Raw genomic sequence first — 22,454 nt, 5'->3', positions numbered from 1 at the left:
CCAAACAGACCAATAAAAACAAAGAACTTCATGATTATCAGCAAATCCACCTGGATTGCTTTATTTATTTTTTCTTTTACATCACCATTTTCATCATCATCATTGTCATTATTATTAATATTATTCTTTATTTTTCAGATATTTTCATCTTATTACTATCACTGGAATCATGGAAATCTGTTAAATTGTTGCACAATTTGTTCCTCAAAATGTACACATTTAGCGCATTTGAATGACAATTCTCAATGTTTTCATATTTACTCTTGAAACTCGTCCAAACGAAGCAAAGAACGAAACCGAACATGTACATACGTTTATCCAATACATACCTGAAGAAAATAAATAGTTATCGTAAAAAAAATAATAAAATACAACTGAAAAAAATACACACATCTTACAAATTTGATTCCCGCCGCCCAGAAGCCCCACCCAGCCGCCCCAGACCCACCCTGTAGGTTTATCATACAGATATATATTTTTTTAACGACACCTCATATCATCTTCACTACCAAAAAAATGTATTTTTTTTAGGTCATTGTCGTTATTGGACATGCATCGTAAACACAGAGGCTAAAGGTTTTGTTTTCTGGGCTTCGTCAGGCTGCCCTCTCTCCTCCACAGACAGCTTTTCCTTCCTGTTATGGCTTGTGTGTGCAGTAGGATGACCAACTTCTGTTCACATTTTTCTTTTTTTTTTGCTTTCCATCGTCTCGGATCGGCTGTTTTTGTCTCTCTGTCGGATCCGTCCTCATAAAAACTCCCAGTGGAAACTTCGTAGTGACTTGGTGGGAGTCTTGGTTCTTACTGGGTAAAACTGGAGGCTACTGTCAAGCTAGCATAGCATAGCGTAGCGTAGCATAGCTTTAAACTAAATCAGTAGTTCCAAAACACAAGCAAAGAAAAAAAAGGAGAGTCTGAATAAGCTGCTGCTGGCTGCAGCCCCCAACTCAAATTTTACACTCTCATATAAAAATGACTGCAAACTGATGCACAATTATACATCTGTACATCTTTGAAAAGCAAGAAGTGGAGCCTCCTGCGCAACCAATAAGAACGCAGGAAGTTATTTCTAAATGGTAAGTCAACAACAAAACACTTGTCTTTTCCAGCAGCCATTGTAAAGCACAAACAGAGGTAAACCCGGCTGACCAATCATGCTGGAGCTCAGTGAGGTAACGGCGAAGTGTGACGATTTTGAAACGGTTCATTTTCAAGGCACCAAAAATAATTATTTTATTGCCAAAAAACATCTTTGTGTTTTTTTTTTTTTTTTATTTCAAGTGCTTGGGCTGTTTTTAGGAGAAGCTGAGATTCAAATGAAGGTTTGAAACTGTGCAGAATATGAATTTTGCTTTATTTACACCGGAGTTTATACTTTGGTTTTGGTTTTACGAATAAGGAAATACTTAATTTGTTAAAATGTCAGAATAAAGTCATAACACTTTGAGAAAAGTCGAAATATTACGAGAATAAAGTTGTAGTAAATCCATCAGGTGCTACCGATAATAATCTGATTCTGATGTTTTGACTGTTCTCGAAATATTACAACTTTATTCTCAAAATATTCTGACTTTATTCTTCTATAACTACGACTTTATTCTGGTAATTTTACAACTTTATTCTATATTATGACTTACCACTGAAGTAAGACTTTAATCTCACATTACTGCAACTTTATTCTAGTAATATTCTGACTTTATTCTAATAACATTATGACATTGTTCTAATATTATTTCTACTTTCTACTCACGACTTTATTTTTGTAAAATAATTTTCTTAGCTTGGCTCTGATACTCTGATGTGGTGAATAAGTGCTGCAGCAGTAAAGTTGCCTCTTTTCAATAAATGTGCTTAAATATAATTTTTCAGCTTAAGATTTTGCCTCTAGAGTGAAAGACTGATCTATTTCAGTCTGAATAACCAACATAAACCAATTTAAGGGCCATAAAAGCTTCTGGTGACAAAGTTTGCTCCACCAAATTCACTCCTTTGATGCCCCTTTCAAAAGAGATCACTATCCGCCTTCAAGGTGCCACCAGACAATGGATCTCTGATGTGGTCGGACATAAACGGTGGTTTGAATTCACCCGTGTTTTACCACACCACCCGATCCTGGTGGGGACCAGGCAGGCCAACAAAAAGGGGCCGCGCCGGCTGAAACCGAACACCAGCGGAAATAAAGGAGCGCCGGTGTCGCTTCCGACACATCTGTCTGTCTCCCAGAATCGCTTTTCAGCGTTAGCACCCTCTAGATCCGAACTAAACAATGAGTCCAGGTTCTGGCCCGGCCCTTGGTGTCGAGCAGACATTCTGAGGTTAGAAACTGTAAGCTGATGAACGGCGCCGGACACACAGACGGAGAGAGAAAACAGCCAGTCCGATTCAACCCGCTAAATCTGAGAACAACTTTATACATTCTTCATGTCATTTTCCCCCTATTTTCCTTTGCTACTGTTATTGCAGAGTGGCCAGTTTTACGTTTAGGTTAGTTGGTAGAGTCACTGCTTCGTTCTTCGTGGATGAGCGAGAGGGTCCTTTAGTCCCAATGCAGCCAGCGCCCTGAGGAGAAAAACACCTTTACTCATTATTATTGTTCTCTGTGTCTTTTATTTTTAACGTATAATTAACACACATACAAGCAAGACACATTAGAACGTTTGAAAAAGCAGCTTCAACAAAACACTTCTCTTTTCCAGCAGCACATACAGTGGTTAGCTAGCTAACCAAACGTGCTGGAGATCCGCTTGGGTTGCTAGGTAACGGGGCTGGGCTCRGCTGGGGTTGCTAGGTAACGGGSCTGATCTCGGGTGGGGTTGCTAGGTAATGGGTCTGGGCTCGGCTGGGGTTGCTAGGTAACGGCGGAATGCTAGTCGAATGTGACAACAGGTGGGCAGAGTAACAAAAAATTGTACTCAGGAAAGAGTAGCACTACTTCAACATGTTTTTACTCAAGTAAAAGTAAAATGTAGCCGTCCAAGAGATTACTCAAGCGTAAAAAAGCATTTGGTAAAAAGGCGACTCAAATACTGAGAAAATGAAAATTATTTAATATTTTACATTATCAGGTTGACCGAAATATAAAGTTACGTGGAAATTTTGGCATTTAAAGACAAATAACAAAACACTTGTCTTTTCCGGCAGCACATACAACTGTAAAACCAGCTAACCAAATGTACTGGAACTCTGCTTGGGTTGCTAGGTAACGGGGCTGAGCTCAACTGGGGTTGCTAGGCAGCAGCGCAGAGCTAGTTGAATGTGACCAAAGGTGGACAGAATAACCAAAAACTGTACTGAAGTAAAAGCAGCACTATTTCAATGTATTTTTACACAAATAAAAATAAAAAGTATTTGACTCTCTGTAGATTACAGAAAATCAACTATAAATTCCATGAATCCGCTAACAGCAGAGCTAGTTTTTAGCCTAGCCATTTACCGTACTTTGTTTCCCCACAATTAATTTTTCCAGATCAATTCTAACGCGCTAAAGTTGTTTTGTAAACTTTCAGTTGATTATAGTTCTAATACAATAATGGAGTTAGCGCATTAGCATTAGCATTAGCTCCCGCTAAATACTGTGTTGGCGTAGCAGTTTAACGTTAGCAGAACTAATGTTTATGCTTAGTGTTTTAGGGTTAGCACAGCTAACTTCTTGGCTAGCAACCATTCAAGTATTTAAGTTTTATGCATTACTGTAATTTAAGTAATTTAAACCTAGAAAAAGAAAGATAAAAATAAATTATTAAAATCCCAAATCATCGTCGACACTCAAGCCGTACGATGAGTTTATGGAAACCTCCAACCACAACTGTAAATAGTAAATGTAAGACCTCGGGGGGAATGTACTAAAAGTCCCAGACAGGTCAGCTACAGCAAACAAAATGCATCAAACGACGAGTTCAAACGCTCGACACATGTGGAAGCCATCAGCACAGAAGTCAGCGGCCACACGCAGGAGGAACCCTGTTAGGCCGTTTAACTGACATGTTCTCACCTCAGCGACTCAACAGGAGTACGTCCTCACTGAGGCAGATTCACCCCGGGCACCAGAGCTAGCTGCTTTGGAAACCAGGAGACAGAAACACAACGTCATTAACGTAACAGCGGTGACCTTTCTGGAGTATTAAAGGGATTATAACATTCCTCGGTACTTTAAAGAGTCTGCACCTCGTTATTGTCAGTTCCTCCGCTAAAGGAGGAAGCAAATTCCTGAGGTAAGCTAATAGTAGAGTAACATAAAAGCAGGTTATATATTTTAGTGACTGCACCTTTTGCCCTGATTCCAGACATGCTCATCGCGTGAGCAAAGGTAAGGTAGCAGCGAAAAAACGCAAAACATGACCAAGTTTGTCTACTTTCTATTGTAAATATCTTAGTGTGCTTGACATAAGATAAAACTAACTTACACGTAACTTTTCAGTAAGATAAAGTATGGAACTAAATTGACGCCATAAAGTTGGTTAAAAAAAAGTATTTGAAAGTGAAAAAAGATTTGAAACTCTGGGGAAATTTTGTTTCCATAATGAAAAGTTACAGATCAGGACTTTAACTAGACTCAGTTAGCTTAACTTTAGCTAACTCAACTACCTTTAGCTAACTATAGGTGAGCTAAAGGTAAACTCAGAATTGAAGTTAGCGTCTTAGCTTACCTTTAGCTAACAGAGTCTGTTTTACACTGCAAAGAAGCAAAATCTTACAAAGTACTAGATCTGCTGGCTGATTATTTTACTTTTAACATAGGAAAATGTTACAAGTGACAAATTTTTTATCGATATTAAGGAATTATTGACCTAAAATAAGCTGCTATTTCTTGTTGAAAAGTTACTTATCAGTTAGTTTTGTCTTATTTCCAAAAACACTTGGTGAGTTTTTCAGTGAAGGAGTTAAACGTGAGAGCTCCGGAGGTGAAAGGTCGGGCTCACCGTCGCTCTGAACCTTCCTCAGGGTGACGGAGGGCGTGGAGATGGCTGAGGCACGGAAGTTAGCGGGCAGCGTCTCGGCGGAGTCGGAGGTCACGCCCCGGAGGTCTTTCTCCCTGAACATCTTCCTCCAGGAGGGCGAGCGGGTGAACGTCTTCGTTCCATCCTGCCCAGAAAAACACCCGATACGTGAAATAAAGACGCTAACGCTGACGTTTTCAAACAGCCAGACCTTCTGACCTCATCGGGTCGTCTCTCCGTTCCCATGGAGATGAGGGAGTTGTACTCCTGCTCCAGAACCTGTCTGGCCTGCGGGAGAGAAGAGACAGAAATCTTTTAAACGCTTTTCATGACTCAACTTTAAATTCAAATTTGTGATTCCTGAAAACAACCAACCGGATTTTAACCAATCAGATGTGACATTTTAGATCTATTTGGATGCTGGGTTTTTTCTGCCTGCGTTGGTCCGTTTACAGCACCTGCTGGGGTTGCTATGGGTTACCTACACGACACGTTCAGCGTACCTAAACTACCGTGTTTCCCCGAAAGTAAGACAGTGTCTTACTTTCTTTTTATCCCCAAAAGCCCCACTATGTCTTACTTTCGGGGTATATCTTATATTGGAAAAAAATTGTCGAATTTTTTGTTTTAACCATAAAATTAACATTTATTAACAACCTGAACAGTATTGTATTCACCACAAAACAGTTTTATAAAAGGAAGGGCAGGGGACGGCGCGGTGACGTATGGAGAGGGGGACGGTGCGGACGTGGGCAGGACGCGGCGCGCAGCTAGATGAGAGGGAGGCGGCAATACCCCCGTGTTTCCCCGAAAGTAAGACATATGTCACTTTCGGGGTACGTCTTACTTTCGGGGTACGGCTTATATTAGCCGACCCCCCTGAAACCCCCGATACGTCTTACAATCGGAGGTGTCTTACTATCGGGGAAACACGGTAGTACCTTGATTTCAAGTCAAATTTATTTCTGTAGCACTTTTCAAAGTGAAAACATCATGTGAAATGTTTCATTACTTTTCTAAAGCAGCTCTAACCAGGTGGGTTCCAGTCTAGATTTAAAGGAACCCAGTGTTTTGGCTGAAGCTGAATGCTGCGTCTCCTCGTTTGGTTCTGGTTCTGGTTCTGGTGAGGTCAGTAAATGCATCACCTGCGTGTTCTGATTGGGGATCTGCAGCAGCAGGGCCAGGTCGGTGTAGTCAAAGGTGTCGTCCAGAGCCAGCAGCGCGCCGTGGACGCCGCTCTCTCTGAGGTTGTCTGCGTACTCCTTCAGGCCGACGCTCTGGACCCAGCACATCACGCGCTCGTTGGACCACACCATCACATCTGGACAGGAGCAACAGACTCTGATCACTGAGAAAGTCACGAAATGATCCTGATCGGCCTGTTTCTGAAATAGAAGCTAATAAATCATCAAAGTTTTTGGCCACTCGTATCGGTTCAATCTACCACATTCAACCTTACAAACTATTTCCTTAAAAACTGTTATGCATATTTTACATTTTGCATCTTTTCATGTTTGGGGTTCGACTGCTTCTAAAAACGTCTGAGTGCTTAAAGAACTCAGCTCGGCTTTTTTTTTGGAAATAGGTGAATGTTTTTTGGCAGCGAAAATTAGCCGTTTCAAAAACTTCCTGATCATTAAGTTACATTCCAAAGGCACTGAGTCGTTACCTAGCAACCCCAGCAGAGCTCAGCCCCGTTACCTAGCAACCCCAGCAGAGCCCAGCCCCGTTACCTAGCAACCCAAGCGGAATTTGGCCAGCTTGCTTTACCCTTTGTATGCGCTTTACAATATCTGTGTTTCCATTTACCTGAGAATTGTGCAAATTGTAATTACTAAAATAAATTTGCTTAATGGAAAAACTCACGGTTTTTGATTGGACAGTTTTTGCAGGATATCGACATGGTTTTGTAATTTGCGATGGAAACGTAGCTAATGGCTGCTGGAAAAGACGAGTGTTTTGTTGCTGACTTATTACTCAGAAACCACTTGCTGAATTCTTGTTGGTTGTATAGGAGGCTCCACTTCTGCTTTTCAAAGATGTACATTTGTATAATTGCGCAGCAATTTTCACGTGGGAGTGTAAATGCTGAGTTGGGGGCGTGGCCACCAGCAGCTTAAAGTGAAAACATGTTATTCTGAACTGACCAAACTAAAATCTCATCATGTAAAAAAGATTTTTGTTGTTTTTTATTAACATTAAACCAAGAATTACGGCTCTTTATTTAAACTCCTGTGAGACTTTTGAAAATATTTGACTTTCACATCCTTGTTTTTAACTTTTATATGATCTAATATGGACATAAGCAAACATCTTGACAACATTAGTACCAGTTTCTGCATATTTAATATTAATATTGATTGATAAATAATTCTCTAGTATATTTCCTCTTTAATTTTGTAATAAAACATTATTTATAAAGCTCATGTGACCAATCTCATTGTCACACATTCCACATCGCTGCACTTATTCTGCATTTAATAAATTTACTTTAAAGCTTTAATATGAGTAATATAAGAATTATAAATAAATGCTTTTGGAAAGACAATATAATTGATTTAGCATGTTATAATTTGAGCAGAAATGGTGAAATAAGATGATTAGAAAGAGGAGATTACCTTTATTCTGGTGGACGCTGTCCTCTCTCCGCCTCTCCAGCTCTTTTCGGTCGTAATTCAGGCGCTTCAGGCACATGATGCCGTAATGCAAACTGACCCTGCGGAGGTCAAAGGGCAGGAGGGTTTAACAGGTTCAAGCAGGGAACTGGGGGTCACTTTTAATCTTCGAAGCACTTGAGGCTTTCAGCGCAGAGCCTTGATCGGACGCCACACCGAGCCGTCTCCGTGACGACGAGTGAAGATTCGCCTGAAAAACGCCCTCAGCTTTTCAGTGAAAGTAACCAAAACTTATAAATTAGAAAGTGACTCATGAGTTCAGTTTCTTCAGAAACTCAGTTTAAATGTTTTTTTTTTTTGCTTTTTTTCCCCATTTTGTTTTAGTTAATAAACGGAAATTAAATCTTGTATTTTCTCGGTTTGTGTTGCCATTAAAACTGCAACAAAAAAGCAAAAACAGAGGAGCTGTAAGGCATTAAAACAAAAAACGTTTGGGGGATTTAAAGTGGTAATTTTGATTAACTAACTACATGAATTAAACGTTAAAACAAACTGGATTTTCCATCCATCCATTTTCTTCCGCTTATCCGCTTAATTGCATTTTTCTAACATGAAAAGATTCTAGAACTTCGTTTCTAGATCGCCTGAAATATCAAAACTTTGACTAAACTCAATTCTGACTTTTTTCCTCAGAATTCTGACTTTTTTCTAAAACTTTACTTTTTTCTCAGAATTCTAACTTTAATTTCAGAATTTTAACTTTAAGTCAGACTTTTGACATTATCTGGATTTCTCACTGTTTTTATCAAAATTCAGAGATTTTTTAAAGTTTACTCTTTTCTAAATGTTCCAACATTAATTTCAGAAATTTTACTTTTTTATCAGAACTCTGACCTTTTTCTGAGAATTTTGACTTTTCTTATCAAACTTTTTACTGTTTGTTCTCAGAATTCAGAATTGTTTTCTCAGAATTCTAACTTTAATTTCAGAATTTTAACTTTAAGTCAGAATTCTGACATTATCTGGATTTCTTACTGTTTTTATAAAAATTTGGAGATTTTTTTAAAGTTTACTTTTTTCTAAATGTTCCAACATTAATTTCAGAAAATTTACTTTTTTATAAGAACTATGACCTTTTTCTGAGAATTTTGACTTTTCTTATCAGAATTTTTACTGTTTGTTCTCAGAATTCAGACTTTAATCTTCTGAGATCAAAACTCTGAATTCAGTTAATTTAATAAAAACCAAAAAGTCTTGAACCAGCACATCTGTTAGTGGGGAACAGCAGTGGGTTTCGTGCAGGCGCCGCGCCGTACCTGTGGAAGCTGTCCACCATCTTGAGCTGTCCCCTCAGCTCCTTCTTGGTCAGGTGGTCCAGCATGCGGGCGTCCACCAGCGACTCCATGAAGTAGCTGCGGTACTGGGGCAGGCCCAGGCTGGGCAGCCAGTCGTTGCCCACCCACTCATGATTCATGTCGCCGTAGGCCAGAATCTGGACGGGGACAAGATGATCGGCGCTGAATCACACTCGGCTTTACATTTCACGCTCATGACTCACTGCAGATGAAGCAACCGACAAATAACCGGCGCGTTTTGTTAGTAAAATAAAAAAAATATGAAAAAATGTGATCCTCACCTGATCCCAGCTGAACTCCTTCAGTTCCTGCAACGCGGAGAGAAAAGACGAGGCAGAAAGAGAGGAAGACGGAGCGAGTGGAGTGGGGGGGAGGGAAGGTAAGAAGCGGTGTGGACGGATGGAGGGATGAATGAGGAGAAGCAAAAGAGGGAGAGGTCACAGCAGCAGCAGCAGCAGGAAAAGAGGACAAAAGTGAGGAACAGTGTGTTAGTGAACGGGTAATTAGTTTGAAGCAGTTCACGTAGAAACAGGGAGATGCTCAACACTATGGCCTGAGCCCACAGAGGAGACAGACGGAGAGAGGGACAAATACAGAGAAAGAAGAGGAGGAAGGGGAGAGACTCATCAACGTGATTCAGACCAGACCAGACGGTTGTGCACAAATCCTGACCATAGAAAGGGAATCCGACAGGAAACGGCACCACTAACCGGAGGCTTGGTGGCGGCGTTCAGGGACTCCATCTCCGCGTGGGTCATCCACACGTTGCTGGTGGACTGCAGACAAAGAAAGCACAGACATTTACTCTGAGCGCTTTAAAACAAAACACAGATTGCCCTTCATGCCTCGAGCATCGGAGGTGACAGATTTCCCGACAGGAGCCATCAATCACGCAGCGAGGCATCGAGCAACGGACAAAACGTTCAACCGGTTTCTTTCAACTGATAGCATCTGTTCAGGGTGTCGAGTGAAATCCTCTGAATGATTGTTTCCCAACGTTTCAACCAAAACAAACAAGCTGCAGGAGAGAAAAGCCAAAGCGAACCCAGCCAGACAACTTCAAGCTTCTTCTGGAAACTTCTTTTGAAAACAAAAATATCCGATAGAAAGAAGAACGACGGAGAATTAGGGCGAATACAAACATTTCTGCCAAAAACTTTTAAATGTTTAAATTAATCGTAGAAATTTTCTAGAAAAACGTGGAAATTTCAGAGTTTCAAAAAGAAAGTCGTAAAGTAACGAGAAAAAAATGAGATTTTGAGATTAATCTCAGAACTTCTCTAGAAAAGTGGAAAATTTGCAAGAAAAAGCTCAGAAGTTTTGACATTAACTCAAGAAAATTTCTAGAAATTGTGTTATATATTTCTGAGCTCCAAAAACTGAAAATTTGAGAGAAAAAGCTCAGAAGTTTTCTAGACAAACTTGGAAACGTTTGAGTTTGAAAACTCAAAAATTGGTGAGAAAATACTCAGAAATTTGAGATTAAGCTCAGAAATTTTCTAGAAAAAACTTTGACTTTTGGAGCTCCAACAGTGGACGAAAAAGCTCAGAAATTTTGTAAAAAATCTTGGACAGTTTTGAGTTTCACAAGTGAAAAATCTTTGACTTTTGGAAATTTTCTGAGTTTAAGAAATTAAAGGAAAGGAGTACATTTCTGTCAAAAAATACCTAAAAAAAAGTTACATTATTCCCAAAAACTTTCTAGAAGTGAATTTACTTAGTTTTGTCTTATTTAGAGTAATAATCAATATATTTTCACTGGAAACTAAACAAAAGGTTTTCTGTTTTTGCAGTGTTTCCTGTTCAAGGTGAGCCAGAGGCTGATCTGTCCCACCTTGGAAAGATTTTTTCGTTCGTAGCCTTCGGGTTGTTCAGATCTGGTGTCCTGCTCTAGTCACTCGTCAACAGGGATAAATACAGGTGTGAACTCAACCTGGACGGGTTGAGGACATTCTGCTAATCCAGATTATTCCAGGAAAGACTTGATACAAACTTCCAGCCCCAGAAAAACTCCTATCTTCAAACATTTCCCCAGACATTTGGCAGCAGCAGAGATGGACAGAACTGTTTACAGAAGGCATTTTTCTCCAGATATGAAGCTAATATTTCTGCCGCCTGAGGAAAGTCTTATCAAACTGATATTCTTACACAAAACGACGCACACAAATCCAAAACTCTGTTTTAATTCAGCAGCTAAATGTATACAGGATTATATACATATACAGGGAGTAGTTTTAAATTTAACAGAAAATCCAGGGAGCTGTTATGCTGCTTTCAGGGGAAACTTCAGGATGTTCAAAGTGGGAATTTTTGGATCTACAAACTCGTCCCAAAAAAAATCTTTACTTTATTTAACTAAAAAAGTTTATGTTTATTTCTGAGTGGGTAAAATGGTGACAGACAAGTTTCAGACAGCTCTGTGAGGAAACTGTGACATGCTAACAGCTAGCTGCTAGCAATGCTAACGTTAGCATGTAACTTAAAAATTCCTATTTGTGATCAATTAGAGGGTTTTACAGTTTTAATGAGTCTGAATTATGTCTTCTACATCGATTATGCACTCTTTAATGCATAGTCTGTGATGTATTTAACTTTTATGCTGTTTATGGACAGAAAAAATAAAGAGGGTTAAGGTTAGGGTTAGCCAAACCTGCTATGGTTTTTGAAAAAAAAAACAACCCAAATGTAAAATGCACATTTTTAAGGCTATTTTTTCATAACAACAATATCAAACAATGCCTGTATAGGACATGTTTTTATTTTTGAGAAAATAATTGCATAGAAAACTGTCAATAATCTGTCAACATAATTGAAGATTACTATTAATTATTATTGAAAGATCATTTACTTCTCTTCTTTTGCACAAACTTATAGAAATATTTTCAATTCTCTGCAGCAAATGTGACTCATAAGAATCTAAAATGAATTATATGTCAGCGTTCTGACACAGGAATGTGTTTTTGTAGCAAAAACATGCTATGTGCTTGCCGTATGACGCAGGCTGCATATTTATTTACATGAAGACTTGGTAACTGAGCATGTGGGGATGCATTTCAACACAAAGTGTGAACACACATAGCTGCAGCTGTCAGCTTGTTATTGGATCGCTAAGCCTTCGTGTTAGCACCAAGTATGAACAGCCACACTGAGCTGCATGTTGGACAGAGCAAAAAGAACCAACTCCCTACTGAGAACAAGTTTCACAAGACTGCTAAGGTCAGCTCATATAATGAGAACCAAAACATTACAAACAAAACGTGTATAAAGAATAAAGAACAATGTGAGAAACACTGCAAAACACTAAATCTTACCAAGCAATTTTGGCCTCGTTTCTACTGCAAATATCTTAGTGTTCTTGAAATAAGACGAAACTAACTCACAAGAAACTTTTCAACAACATACGGGAGCTTGTTCAAGTCAATAATTCCATGATATTGATGAAAATGTTCCAGTTCTACTGGCAGATTATTTCACTTAGAACATATGAAAACTGTCTTGTTTTAAGTCACATAATCTGTCAGTGGAAGTAGAATGTTTTTCTTTTTCATCAATATTAAGAATTTATTAATTTAAAACGTAGTTCCTAAAATAAGGAGCTAAATTAGGGCCATAAAGTTTGTTTAAAACTGAAACTGATAAAAAACAAAAACTAATTGAAACTGAAAAAGTTGTATTTTTAGTTTCAATATTTTCTTTTTCAGTTTCAAAGTTGCTTCTGACTATTTAAAAAAAAAAAAAAGGAAAAACAATTTTTTTTAAACTTGAAATTCTTTCCGTTTGAAAAAATGTCAGTGTTTTGAAACTGAAATTTTCAGTTTCTAAATATTTTTTTCAGTCAAATCTTTTCTTGTTTCAAAGTTATTTTCAGTTTCTAAACATTTTTGTCAAATTATTTTTTTCCAGTTTCAACACATTTTCAATTAAAAAAAACTTTTTTTTTTTTTTTGTTTTACATTTTAAATATGTTCTTTTTTAGTAAAAACAAAAACGAAACACATTTTTTGGCCTCAATTTAGCTCCGTACAGTATATTGCTAAAAAGTTACTTTTGTCTTATTTCAAGTATGCTAAGATATTTGCACTAGAAACCAGACAAAAACATACTTGGCAAGATTTTGTGTTTTGACAGTGAGCATGCGAGTTGTACCCGCCGATATCAAAGCTGCGCTCCCACAGGTAGAAGCAGGTGTCAATGCCTTACTGAGCGAGTGCTGGCCGGGGCAGACGGGCTGGTGAGGGACACCATCTCCTGGATGGCCAGGCGCAGCTTGAGGCGGTGCAGCGGGTTACTGATGCCGATCTCCCGCTGGATCTCCGTGTCCGACAGGTTGGCCATGATGGCGCCGCTCTTTACGTTAGCGCGACACGCCGCAACGTACCAGGCGGGCATACCGACCCACAGCTGGAAGGAAGTGACACAATTAGACACAAAACCACAATAATCCATACATTTAATAGCATTTGAGGATGACGTACCTCTAACCAAGACACAACAGTCGGTCCATCCCAGGATGCAAACGGAAGTCCTTGGCGACAAGCTTCTTCCAGAAGTTCATGTCTGACAAACAGACAAGAACGTTTCATTGAAAACTGGAAACCAGTTAAAGCAAATAATTAAAAGTGACCAATTATGCAGGTCAGGATCGCCTATGGCAACACAGAACATGTTGATGACATTTTTGGCACAAAATCATTCTTAGATAATGAGATTTTAGCCGTTTTAGGGACTCTAGTCATTTTAAATTCAAATAGGCACAATTATACAACTGTGCATCTTTGAAAAGCAGAAGTGGAGCCTCCTGCACAACCACCAAGAATGCAGCAAGTGGTTTCCAGATGGTAAGTCAACAACAAAACAATTTCACAGCACACACAGCGGTAAAACCAACTGACCAAACATGCTGGAGCCCTGTTTGGGTTGCTAGGTAACGGACAGAACTCCGCCGGGGTTGCTAGGTAACGGCGTAGTGCTCCAGGAATGTGACTTACTGAAAAGTTTTTGAAACGACTCATTTTCCAGACAATAAAAAAAAAAAAACACTAACTTATTGCAAAATTAACATAAAACTGCTGGGTGTTTGTTTTTTTTACGCGCTTGGACTGAAGCAATAAACACCAAAATGAAAAGAACAAAAATATCCAAAATGTGAGTTTTGCATCCCCTTTAAAACACCACAAGATTCACTGACTTCTTTTTGCTGCGACGGTCCTTATCTGCCGGACCAAGAGTTCCCGTCTTGTTTATCCCCATTGCGTCTCCAGATCCGAGGTCTTCAGAGGGCGTAGACGCTGGGAGAGACATGGAAAGATCAACTCTACTGAAAAACCGTGGGAACTCAACTGTGCTTGAAATGACAAGGAGGTAACGCTCTCTTGTCGTTTACCAAGAGAGGCAGATTCATCACGCCCAGGTTGGCCCAGCCGTCCTTTCTCCTTCTTCCCAAAAAGCCGGCCGATGGAAGACTTGATGCTCTTCTTCTTGCTGGACTTGTGGAGAGAATCCTGGCTGCTGTTGGAGCTGCTGCCGTCTGCAGAAAGGCTGGGAAAGGAAAACAATAAATAAATCAGTAAGTGGAAAAATTTGGAGGTAAATTAGGGCCATAAAGTTTAATAAAATTAAATTGAGAAAAAACCCTTTGAATCTGAAAATTTAGTTTTTTATATAGTTTTTTTTATAGATGTTTTTCAAGATTCAAAACTTTTTCTCAATTTCAAACTTATTTTCTAATTAAAATTTTTTTTTCAGGATTCAACAATTTTTTCAAGTTTCCAACTTTTTTTTAGTTCCAAAACTTTTCAGCTTCAAAATAATTTTTCAGATCCAAATATATATATATATATATATATATATATATATATAAAAATGTTGATAGAATTTTATGGCCTCAGTTTAGCTCCCTAGACAAGTTGAACCACAAAAACTGAAAGCTGTGTCGACGTTACCTGCGAAACTCCCGGGGGTCGTCGAGCATGGCGCCCGGGTGGGTGAGGGTCATTCTGTCCAATCGCAGCGCGCGAGGAGTCGGAGGAGGCGTGGAGTCGAGGAGAGCAAGAGATCGATCATCCTCTTTGTTGTTCTGGAATGTGAAACGTTATCTCAGTCTTAAAAGTGTCAAAGCCCCCACGGATTTTATGTTTTTGCTTTTATGACACACCTACATATTTCCCCCCATGTAAAACCAAACTCAGCTTTCCAAACATATGGTAAAATAAAGTTATTGATGATTAACCACTTTTTCCAGAGTAGTTTCTGAATGGTCAACAACAAAACACACTTGTCAACAAGTCAACAACAAAACACACTTGTCTTTTAAAGCAGAGCAGATGAAGTTAAACCGGTGGCCGTTCTCCAGGAGCTCCGCTTGCGTTGCTAGGTAACGAGGCTGGGCTCGGCTGGGGTTGCTAGGTAACGGCGGAATGCTAGCTGAACGTGACCAGAGGTGGAAAGAGTAACCAAAAATTGCACTCAAGTGACTCAACGTGCTTTTACTCAAGTAAAAGTAAAAAGGAGTAAAAGATTTTTCAAGAAAATACTCCATCCATCCATTTTCTAACACCCTTGTCCCTCAGTGGGTCGGGAGGGTTGCTGGTTCCTCTCCAGCTAACGTTCCGGGCGAGAGGCGGGGTCACCCTGGACAGGTCGCCAGTCTGTCGCAGGGCAACACAGAGACACACAGGACAAACAACCATGCACACTCACACCTTGGGGCAATTTGGAGAGRCCAATTAACCTGACAGTCATGTTTTTGGACTGTGGAGGAAACCGGAGTACCCGGAGAAAACCCACCATGCACAGGGAGAACATGCAAACTCCATGCAGAAAGACCAGGGCTGGGAATCGAACCCAGAACCTTCTTGCTGCAAGGCAACAGCTCTACCTACTGCGCCACTGTGCAGCCCCAATAAAATACTCCAAGAAGTGAATTTTTTCTAAAAGTTGCTCAAGTGAATGTAACTAATTCCTGGCCAACTCTTAACGTGACTTAACAACCGGGAGATTTTTGAATTGGCTCATTTTTCAGATACCAAAAAATATTAACTTATTTCCCAAAAACATGACTTGGTGGTTTTATAAAAAATGTGCACAAGTGAATTTTGCATAACCGGTCCCCTTTAAAAGATCTAATTTTTGTGTTTTCTACAGTTATCGGCTTCAATGGACGACTCCCTTTCTGGACGAGCTATATGTTTGCATAAACAGGGAAGTAAAGTAAAAATGTTAAACACTGGCTGGAGGTTTTGCATTCCAGGACCGGTTACTGGTACCTGTCTATCGGACTCGCGGGCCGGGGAGTGAGGCAGGCGAGGGGTGGAGTGTCCAGAGCTGGGGGGAGACGGGGAGGCCAGGGTGGAGGACGTGATGGATGATGGGATGAAGCCCCGTCCCGTGCCGTCTCTGCCCAAAGAGGAGGGGTGTGTGGGCGGGCTGTCCAACGCCACGCTGACCCGGCTCTCGATTTCCTCGGCTCGCAGCTCCGTGTTCTCCTTCTCCTCCTGGATCAGCCTGGTTCAACCAAAACAAAGATGCAGAAAGAAAATCAGGGGATATTAAACTACTTTAAATACCAATTCACTTCTGACATCATTCATTAGAACCCAAACAACCACAACCCCAGAATCCAACATGGCTGCTGAACATAAATCCCTAAAAATGATGTAATAACTGAGCTCTACTTGTGTGGCTGCGTTGTAAGGTTGGTAGATTGTGTCGGTACAACTCCGATGTTGTACTTTAACAATCCCTCCATTAGCTTTTAGCGCAATCAGACAAAAACAGGCAGGAATTCATGATTCATTCAATATTTTTGACTTTAAACAACCAAACAGTCTTGATTTTATTTTCTGTTGAATTATGTATTAAGTTAAATGATCAATAATAGGCTAATATTTTCACAAGATCTTTGAGTGAAGCAGTGGAAACGAAAAGAGGCACAAAGTCTAATATGTCATAGACGCATACAGTGGTACGCACATATGATATAAAACTCAATATTCATGAAATATATACCTAATGTTAAATAAAGTAATGAAACACAATCACATTGAAACTTGAAAACATTCTCAGGTGGCAAAAGAAGATACCAAAGTAGACCAATTTATCAAGTTTTGTTTGTTTTGTTGATATTGATATTTAAATCCAGGTTTGTTGACTCGTTTTGTAAATACTCCCAAATGGTGAATTGCTAAGATGGTAACAGGACTCGTTTAGATTTCAGAGTTTTACTCTTTCGGTCTTTCATTGATAAATGAAAGTTTTATTCATATATGCATGTTTGTGTAATTGATATTTATATTGGCCAGACTGATTTAGCTCATGAGAAAATGGAGCAACTCTCCTGGATTTTGTGCAAATGTTACAACAACAGTATAAAAATCATGTTTTTCAAAGTGGGTTAAAGGTCAACGAGGATAAAAACACATAAAAAAGAAAAAGCCTAGTCGCTATTTCTACCTCAAACATCTTATTACAGCTCAGATTTATCTGTTGACCCTTTTAATATCAACATGTTTATGACATTAAGAGCCGTAAAATCTAATCACTGTGTGTTTATTTTCCCCTGATGCCGTATCAGAGAGCTGATGGTGTTTCCAGGCTGCTGCAGGTGATGATGTGTGTCAGGCTGTGCGGAGGGATTTCCTGAATTACTGCCTTTCTGCTTCCCTCCCTCCTTCATACTTGATCTCCTTATTGATGGCCTCCAGCTGTTTCTGCAGCATGATGGCCAGGGTTTGCACGTCTGTCTGTCCGCTGGGGGACAGCAGCTCAAATCGAGGCTCGCCGTCGTCCTCGTCGTCGGAGCAGCCCACGTCCATGCTCTGCTCGTACCCGGTTCCCAGCAGAGCCCCGCTCTCCCAGTCTGGGTACTGCAGAGAGAGGCAAACCAGAAAGAACTGCTTTCAGGGTCTGGACTCAGTTTTGTTTTTCACAATTCAAGAATACAACTTTTAATTCTCCAACTGTATTTTAAGCCTGGCGGGCCACCAGGCTTTACTTGCACCCCCACCAGGCTGAGAGCTGTTTGTTTATTTATTATAGGGTTTTTTTTAATAGACCTCTTGCGTGTAAATGTTTACATCAAAATATTTTGCGCCTGCCCACCACGGTGGAGATACTTTAACGTGTCATGTAGGGATTTTCACACATCCATCCATCCATTTCCTTGACACCCTTGTCCCTAATGGGGTTGGGAGGGTTGCTGGTTCCTCTCCAGCTAACGTTCCGGGTGAGAGGCGGGGTCACCTGGACAGGTCGCCAGTCTGTCACAGGGCAAGACAAAGACACACAGGACAAACAACCATGCACACACACACTCACACCTAGGGGCAATTTGGAGAGGCCAATTAACCTGACAGTCATGTTTTTGGACTCTGGGAGGAAACCGGAGTACCCGGAGAAAACCCACCATGCACAGGGAGAACATGCAAACTCCATGCAGAAAGACCGGGGCTGGGAATCGAACCCAGAACCTTCTTGCTGCAAGGCAACAGCTCTACCAACTGCCCCACTGTGCAGCCCTGACGATTTTCACACAGCAAAGGAAAAAAATATCAGAAAAACATTGAAGAATAACTCAAAACCACTTGTTTTCTTTTTTTTTTTCCCGTTCCCTGCGTCGGTTATGCTACACTCAGACTGGTTGCCATAGCAACTGATAACTACGCCACTATATGTATCAGGATTCAACACCAAAAAACACACACTTTTAAATCTTGCTATAAACAAGTGAAAAGGGAGCAGGAAGAAGAAAAAATCTGCCGCTTTCTCAATAATTACTAAATAAATTTTCAGGGTAGTTTACATTAAATGAGCACATTTCAAACAATGTGTAATTCTCTTCCTTATTAACTCAGAAGTGTAGAAGACTTAATCTCATAAACTGTTTTCGTGAAACTCGACCAACTTCTTCCAGTGACGCTGCGTTCAGGAACGAAGCAGAAATCTGAATTTCTGAATGCGGCAAGAGAAAGCAGATGACCGTGAAGAACCAAAGTGTGTATTCAGCTGTGGTTAGAATAAAAAAACCTTCTCAGATTTTGTTACAGTAGCTCCTTGATTATCCTAATTGCGGCTCGTTAAATTTAATTTGCCCGATTCCCTGGTCCTGTCAGCCGTTGATGTCATTACGTTTGACAGTTTTATTAGCCCGTAGGCCCGCTGCGGAGCAGGACGAGCAGGTCGCCTACAAACGGGACACGTTTCCAGCAACTGCTACAAAAACATCGAAACCTAAAGCGGATCGCTTCAGGACGCCTTCATTTCGCCGTTTCTGTCATTTATTTGTGATATTCTGACTAAACTGGTAAATTATTTCATTTGCTTTTACAGAAAATTAGCGTGGAAAATGTTTAAAACCTAAAATTGTTTAATAAATGCATTTGTTGTATTATTTTTATATGGTTTTTTCAACAGTTGCACCGTTTCTGGAGCTCTTATAAATAAAAAAAAGAGACATTTAATTTCTTTTAAAAATTATATTTAGAAAAAAAAAACAGTCGAATCTCAGAATTATTTGTGTTTTTGTTTTACTTTTATGGAAATACCTTAATACATGTGGAATAAGACAAAACTAACTTCAAATTAACTTTCCAGCAAGAAACAGCCGCTTATTTTAAGTCAATGATTCTTTTATATTGATAAGAAAAATAACTAGTTCTTTTAAGATTATCAAACTTATAACAACCATGTTACAAGTGAAATAATCTGCCAGTGAAACAAATACTTTTTCATCACTTTTAGGGAATTTTCTGCTTTAAAAAGCTGTTAGCTGAAAAGTTACTTCTAGTTTAGTTTAGTGTTATTTCAACTATTTGCACTAGAAACTTGGAAAGATTTTGTATTTTTTGCAGCTACATTGTTTTACAAAAGTTTCACTTTTTGTGGAGCTCTTATAAATAAAAAATGATATTTTATTTAAAATTATATTTAGCAAAGCAGAACAGTTAAAATCTATTTATATTTGTACTTTACGTTTTAGTCCAAATATCTGTAAGCCTGAAATTAGATAAATGTTATAAATAACTTTTCACCAAGAAATACGAGCTTGTTTTAAATATTGTTTTTTTTTATATTGATCAAAGAAAAGTACTAGTTCATCTGGAAGATTATTTCACTTTTAACAAGACATTTTAGTTTTGACTTATTTGCACTAGAAACTTACTAAGATTTTGTGTTTTTGCAGTGCAGTTGCACCGTTTCTGGAGCTCTGATGCATAAAAAAAAAACATTTTATTTCTTTAATAAGTCGTACTGAGGAATAAAAACAGTAAAAATGTGAATTTTTGGCACCTTGCTTGAGTCCTCATGGGCGGTGCTCCAGCGGGCCCTGTGGCTCCGCCTGCCCACCCCCCCGCCGGAGGCGTTCCCGAAGGCATCCAGGTGAGTGGTGGAGCCGGCCGGGAGCGACCCGCCTCCATGGGAATACCTCAGCTCCAGGGCGCTGCCTGGCAGAGAGCGGCTGCAGGGAAGACAAGGAAAAGATTCCCCCAGACAAGATTAAAAGGCCAATTATCCCTGTGGTGGATGAGGTTTTTGTGGCAACTCGTCTGTGACAGTTTAACAAAAACAAACAAGTTGAGGAATGTTGTGCAAGAGGGCATTTAAAAGTGGGAGAAAGGAGGTAAAATCTGGAGCTCGGCGTAACTGGAAGACACCTGGTGAACAGGAGGCTCTGACAGATGACGGGGAAATGTTGGGTAATTCGTGTGTTTATGCAGTGAGCGTGAAACGCATGTCACCGCAGACAGCGTTTAGTGAGTGATTTATCGGCACAGGAGATGCTAAAGCTGTGCATTTTAGAGGCGGGTTGGAGTTAAAGAGTCTGAAACACGAAAAAAAACTGAGACGTTGTTTAAAAAAGATGAATCGCTTTCAATCTGTGTACACAAAATAAATATATTATAAATATTTAAAACAAATTGCAATAAAGTCCATCGCATTGCAGGGTGTAAAAACGCGACGCCATTTTGTGATGTAATGAGGGTAAGTCAAAATGTAAACAACTAAAAGCACAGAAGAGGAGGAAGTTGTCAGTGATGTTAGCGATTTGAAAGTTTTGGAGGAAGATGATCCGAGTGATGAAGAACCCGAGACTTTTCAAACTCAGAAATCTCCAAGTTTTTTTAAATTAGATTTCTGAGATTAAAAGTTTAAAAGTTTTTTCTCTCAAATTTTCGACTTTTGAGACTCAGAAATGTCCAAGTTTAAAAAAAACACATCTCTTAGTTACATCTCAAAGTTTCTGAGTATTTTCTAGAAAACTTTGCACTTTTTGAACTCAGAAACCTCCAAGTTTTCACTAAAAAGTTTCTGTTTAACTTTAAAATTTCTTAGTATTTTCTTGCAAATTTTTGACTTTTCAAACTAAAAAAAAAAATTTCGAGAAAATTTCCGAGATTAATACCAAAATTTCTGAATTTTGTTTCGTGAATTTTCGACTTTTCAAATTCAGAAATGTTCCTACTGTCTCTAGAAAATTTTTGAGTTTTTATTTGCACATTTTTTACTTTTCAAATCCAGAAACTTCCAAGACTTTTCAAGAAAATTTGTGAGATTAATCTCAAAGTTTCCAAGTTTCTTCTTCCAAATTTTTCAGCTTTTCAAACTCAGAAATGTCCATGTAATTTCCAGAAAATGTCTGTATTTTTCCAGTGGAAATGCGCTCCTTTTTATTCCTATGCACAGTGGCTCTAACGCCATCGTGCTTCATACGGTTGATTTAAAAGCTCCCGATGAAAACGTCGTCTTTGTCTTAGTTTTATGGCGCGACAGACTCTTTCTGTTTGCGGACCTGGAGTAGGAGCCTCCGGGTCGGGCTCTGAGCTGGTCCACCTCCAGCTGAAGACGCTCCAGCTCTGCGATCAGCTGATCCTGGAAGTGAGAAACGACAGAGTCGGACCAGAGGAAGAGCGAGTGCGCAGACAGGAACAGGAAGGCTGCATGCAGGAGCCGCACCTTGTTTGCTAGCAGATCGTCCTGCAGCTTCTTCATGTTGGACAGTTCCTCAGAAAGGGCGTTCTGAAAGGAAGCCATGAGTTTTTAACTCTTCAGGTCACAAAGCAGAACAGAAACTATGAGAGGAAAACTGAGCTGAACTAGGGAAAATATGGAGAAACAATGGTGTCTATATTCTGCTGACGGTTTGGTTTAAAATGTATTTAACTGATTGAAAGAAATTAAAAATATTGTTTTACATGCATCCAACCATCCAAACATCCATCCAACCAAACATCCATTCATTCATCAATCCATCCATCCAACTAAACATCCATCTATTCATCCATCCATCAGCCATCCATCCAACCATCCATCCAACTAAACATCCATCCATCCATCAGCCATCTATCCATCCATCAGCCAGCCAGCCAGCCAGCCATCCATCCATCCATCCATCCATCCGTCTGTCCGTCCATCCATCCATCCATCAATTCAACTAAACATCCATCCATCCATCAGCCATCCGTCCGTCCGTCCATCCATCCATCCATCCATCCATCCATCCATCCATCCATCCATCCATCCATCCATCCATCCATCCATCCATCCATCCA

The 22,454-nt window shown here is 39.7% G+C and overlaps 1 protein-coding gene across 3 annotated transcripts in view; it reads right to left on the bottom strand.

Annotated features, from left to right (window-relative positions):
• Nucleotides 1-29: 29 nt before the first annotated feature.
• ppfia3 (PTPRF interacting protein alpha 3) overlaps nt 30-22,454 on the bottom strand; it is a 42,662-nt gene continuing 20,237 nt past the window's right edge. The window contains exons 13-31 of one of the 3 annotated variants that reach the window (XM_008416424.2): nt 21,859-21,921; nt 21,695-21,774; nt 20,194-20,362; nt 17,584-17,771; nt 16,173-16,410; nt 14,850-14,983; nt 14,291-14,445; nt 14,096-14,195; nt 13,383-13,464; nt 13,108-13,308; nt 9,618-9,683; nt 9,189-9,215; nt 8,869-9,044; nt 7,556-7,653; nt 6,083-6,258; nt 5,157-5,225; nt 4,920-5,082; nt 3,992-4,056; nt 30-2,559 (exon numbers count right to left, since the gene is read on the bottom strand). In XM_008416424.2, the coding sequence (XP_008414646.1) occupies nt 4,001-4,056; nt 4,920-5,082; nt 5,157-5,225; nt 6,083-6,258; nt 7,556-7,653; nt 8,869-9,044; nt 9,189-9,215; nt 9,618-9,683; nt 13,108-13,308; nt 13,383-13,464; nt 14,096-14,195; nt 14,291-14,445; nt 14,850-14,983; nt 16,173-16,410; nt 17,584-17,771; nt 20,194-20,362; nt 21,695-21,774; nt 21,859-21,921 (2,241 nt within the window). In that variant the 3' untranslated portion in view covers nt 30-2,559; nt 3,992-4,000. Of the gene's footprint in view, nt 2,560-3,991; nt 4,057-4,919; nt 5,083-5,156; nt 5,226-6,082; nt 6,259-7,555; nt 7,654-8,868; nt 9,045-9,188; nt 9,461-9,617; nt 9,684-13,107; nt 13,309-13,382; nt 13,465-14,095; nt 14,196-14,290; nt 14,446-14,849; nt 14,984-16,172; nt 16,411-17,583; nt 17,772-20,193; nt 20,363-21,694; nt 21,775-21,858; nt 21,922-22,454 lie in introns of those variants that run through there. The other 2 variants (XM_017306311.1, XM_017306312.1) reach the window with 2 other exon arrangements.

This window comes from Poecilia reticulata, linkage group LG8 (assembly GCF_000633615.1).
Source record: "Poecilia reticulata strain Guanapo linkage group LG8, Guppy_female_1.0+MT, whole genome shotgun sequence".
Lineage (NCBI taxonomy): Eukaryota > Metazoa > Chordata > Actinopteri > Cyprinodontiformes > Poeciliidae > Poecilia > Poecilia reticulata.
Note: the sequence above shows the minus strand (reverse complement) of the source record. Positions and strands in the feature narration are given on the sequence as shown.